The sequence below is a fragment of the Mirounga angustirostris genome, unplaced genomic scaffold, assembly GCF_029215605.1.
Source record: "Mirounga angustirostris isolate CCGP_5_RB_7025 unplaced genomic scaffold, mMirAng1.0.hap1 SCAF_5, whole genome shotgun sequence".
Lineage (NCBI taxonomy): Eukaryota > Metazoa > Chordata > Mammalia > Carnivora > Phocidae > Mirounga > Mirounga angustirostris.
In genome coordinates, this window is record NW_026991713.1 from 86592569 (window position 1) to 86596308 (window position 3740).

The following is a 3740-nucleotide window of genomic DNA, read 5'->3' on the forward strand; positions in this document are numbered from 1 at the left end:
AGAACTCACAACTCTTAATGAAGCAAGCCTCTATGGAGAGTGGTCATCCTCTAGAGGTTAAAAGCAGAGTCAGACACCCTTGTCACTTACTCTGTGCCTGGACGAATTAGAAAACTTGAAATCTTAGATTCTTCTCACATAAAATGGAGTTACTACCAGCGCCAGCCCAATCATGAAAAATTGTGTGCAAATCATTTAGCACAGGGTCTGGCATGAAATAAGCACTTATAAATGCTTATAGTGATGACTTCACAAGAGTTTGACTCTATAAGCTTGAGAGGTCAGGCTTTTCAAGTTGACTATTTAAAGACCATGTTAGCTATCAGAAAAGCCCAGGGATTTGAGTAATCCCACTTCTTGGAGGGCAGGGGCAGCTACGGGGGCAGTGGATCCATGTTTACTAATAGTTCTTCATCTGAGGTAGGTTTTGGTATTTGTTGGTTTCATGGAATATTTAACACTAATGTTACTTACTGAAATCCCCTCTCTCGGGTTGGTGTAGGACTGAATTGAGTTATGTAAAGTATCACTTGCAGAGTGACTTTCATTTGCATACCTTCTCTAGTTACAAAGAAAGTCAAAGGTCATTCCTACACACACACACACACACACACACACACAGAGCCTTAACCCTGGCCACCTTTATAATACTTCTGGGTGCTACATTCTATGGAACTGTTTTAGGTTCTTCTTGCCTTATTGGTTAATATTCCCTGAGTCAAATTATTTGTTATACTTTTCCCTAACTTAAACTTGCACTTGTCAACTGATAAGCATCTCTAGTAGCTTCTCAACTTTAGGAAAATACCAACACCACTCCCAGAAACACAAAGAAATCAGGTGGAGACCATTACCAGGAGCAATCCTTTATATTATCCAGTTGCATAACACACTTCTTGAATAAATGACATATCCTAATTTAGGATACATCACCAGATTCAAGTCAGAGAGTATCCTTTGCCAGTCAATAAGAGTGCGGGTCACTGGAAGATCTCTTCGTAGAATTTTTCTCAGGGCTTCGTTGGATAACTCCTGTAGTTCTTCTAAGACTGCAGCTTGAAATATATTCTCTTGCTCCTCCACAAGCCTTGCAAAATTTAAAGCCAGTTGAGCTTGGTTAACTACTTCCAAGCTTTCTTTCAGATCCTTGGAGATTTCAATATGAAGGTTGACAGCCCTGAAGAAGTGAGCTTGCACAAAAATTCTTCCTGTTACTTGGGTTAGAAATGGATTTATTTGGAAAATCCACTTTGATTTCCAAAGGCCATTCCAGCAATCTCTTGTTTCATAGCTGTGATCCTCAATGCAAGCAATCAAGAACTCCTTATTTTTCACACTTTTTCTCAGCACGTTGCAATTTCCTGTTGGATAGTGATCATTCACATACAGTTTTAAGGCACACAGAACAACATTTCTTAGGTATTCTGTCTCATTCCGAATGATTCCATGACTTTGGATGTCTTTTAACTGGTTTTGAAGCAGGTCGAATTTGAAAGAAAGTTTGCTTTGATAGTCAAAAAATCGGTAGTCACCCACTACATTGTGGTGAGACAGGAGTACTGGATTTCCATCGATGCAGAGTGGCACAGAATATTTTTGGCAGTGTTGGTGGCCTGCACACTCACCTTGATGGTGCATAAGTTTTTCATCACGGATAAGCAGACAGAGATCATCAAAGGCATTAACAAATTCCCCTGGAGGAGCCTGTATTAACAGTCTGCGAATTACTCTTTCTTTCTCTTTCCTACTCAGAACGCTAAGTGACATGTTTGGTTGCAGCAGAAGCAAAGCTTCTGAAATAAAGAGTGTTCAAAGGATGAGAAAACATTCCATGATACACCTTTCCCATCAAGGTGTTAAACATTCAAGCTTAAGATTACTATGTCTAACCATGAAAACAGGTTGTTTGGCAAGCTCTGAGTCTCCTGATGAAGTCATAAAGAAGCTTTCTCTATGAAGTGCGGAACTGTTGATGATATCACAATGGGTGTTCAGACCCAAAGAAAAACATGACAGTCACCTGACAGCGTGGGACCCAGCCAACCAGCTGTACATATTTTGAAGATTTTAAGAACTTAACCTCCTGAACAGCCTTCTTCAAAAGTGGTGTGTCTCGGTCTTGCCAGGGATCTCTATGTTGCCAGGGATCTAGAGAAGTGTTTCTAGAGAGCCCAGAGTTTCTAGAGAGTGTTTGGCAGCCCTTTGCACCTTCGGGGACCACAGTGGCATTGCTTAATCCTCAGTCCCTCAGAATAGTTACCCCAAACCCACTGGAAGCACATTATGCTGAGAAGTTTCAGGGGGGTCAACAAAATAGTAAAAATAAAAGCAAGATAGGAAGGCAGTTGATAGAAAAATGCCAAAGAGCAGAGGATGCTGCATTTATAAACATTGAGGGTTTGAAGATATCAAAACATAACAAGAAGACAGAAATTTTCAAGGGCAGTGAAGTGCAGGGTGCACACCTTGCATATGGTTTCTGTGGGATTTAAGCTATCTCCAAAAAACAAGGGCACAAACCACTCTGTGTTTTCTGCTTTCTCCCTAGAAAAGGGGCAGAGGCTGATGAATATCAAGAAATTCCTTTACTGCAAAAGGGCAGAGTTAACTATATGTGGAACCTGTGACAACACGTAATGGGGAGAGACTTCTAAGCGAGGAGAAACGGAACAAGAGGTCATGAAAATATGGAGAACAAATATCCACTCAGAAGTCCTTTCTCTTCCTCTTTTCTCTTCTTTCTCTTGATTTATCCCCTTTACTTGATTCTCCTCTCATTCTTTTTGAAGGGTCATGAAGTTAAGCCTCTCTCATTTAAGTATAAACTGCTTCCTTCCATCCATCCTAAGCTTTTCTGAATTTCCCTAGCTTCCTGTCTTTTTCTTATAAGAACATGAGTTTTGCCATATTAAGTCATAGCCATTACATTTAAGGGCTTTCATTAGCTTTAACAATCTGAAATTGAGTGGATTTTTGAACGTTTCATGATTTTATAAATGTCATATTAATTCTCAACCTTAGTTTTTCAAATTGAAGTGTCCTAATTTTTGTAGTTTATTTGTATATGATAAGTAAAGTTGTTTTAGTTTCTTCATTCATACCAAATATACACACTCAGCGTGGCATTTTTAACTCTTTTTGATGGTACTTAAAAGTGTTGCTTTTTTTTTTTTTGCGTGTGTGTGTTTGTGTGTATGTGTTTGTGTGTGTGTGTGTAGCTGGACAGTTAACTAATGTTAACTAATATCAGGCATGATAACTATGTATTAAACACTCAGTAACAGAAACTGTGTTCAATAATATGTTAAGAACTCATTTAATGCCCCCACCTTCCTAAGTATTAATTTGCTCACTTTTCAGACAAGGGAAGTGAAGCTGAGCAACAGGTCAAGTGACAGGGAGATCTTGAAGCCCAGCTGTTCCCCAAGTCCATGTCTTCAAGAAACAGACTATATTTCCCCAATAATAACTTGATTTCTCAAATGTTTATTTTTATTCTTTACCTGTACTTTTTATTGTGTTATATATGCCCTTTCATACCTTTACTACAGAATAGTACCTACCTAGTTTTGTTTTAAATATTTATTATAGAATTATCTTGTCCCTTGAGCACAAAATAGACTATCCCTTAAAAATAAAAATAAAAGCATTAAACTGAATAGAAATAAAATACTTCTTTAGGCATTTTAAGTACTTAATGATTTTCTGTGAGAATTTCCTTAACTTCTTTTTTTGTGCTT

At 38.3% G+C, this 3740-nt stretch overlaps 1 protein-coding gene across 1 annotated transcript; it reads right to left on the minus strand.

Moving 5' to 3' along the window:
* Window positions 1–858: 858 nt before the first annotated feature.
* Window positions 859–1864, minus strand: CAPZA3 (capping actin protein of muscle Z-line subunit alpha 3). Its single transcript, XM_045869185.2, has one exon. The coding sequence runs from the start codon at window positions 1765–1767 to the stop codon at window positions 868–870; it is 900 nt and encodes a 299-aa protein (XP_045725141.1). The 5' UTR covers window positions 1768–1864; the 3' UTR covers window positions 859–867.
* Between the last annotated feature and the right edge of the window lie 1876 nt (window positions 1865–3740).

Excerpts from the sequence above, each read along its gene's own strand:
- CAPZA3 (XM_045869185.2), bottom strand. The coding sequence starts at position 1,767 with ATGTCACTTAGCGTTCTGAGTAGGAAAGAGAAAGAAAGAGTAATTCGC.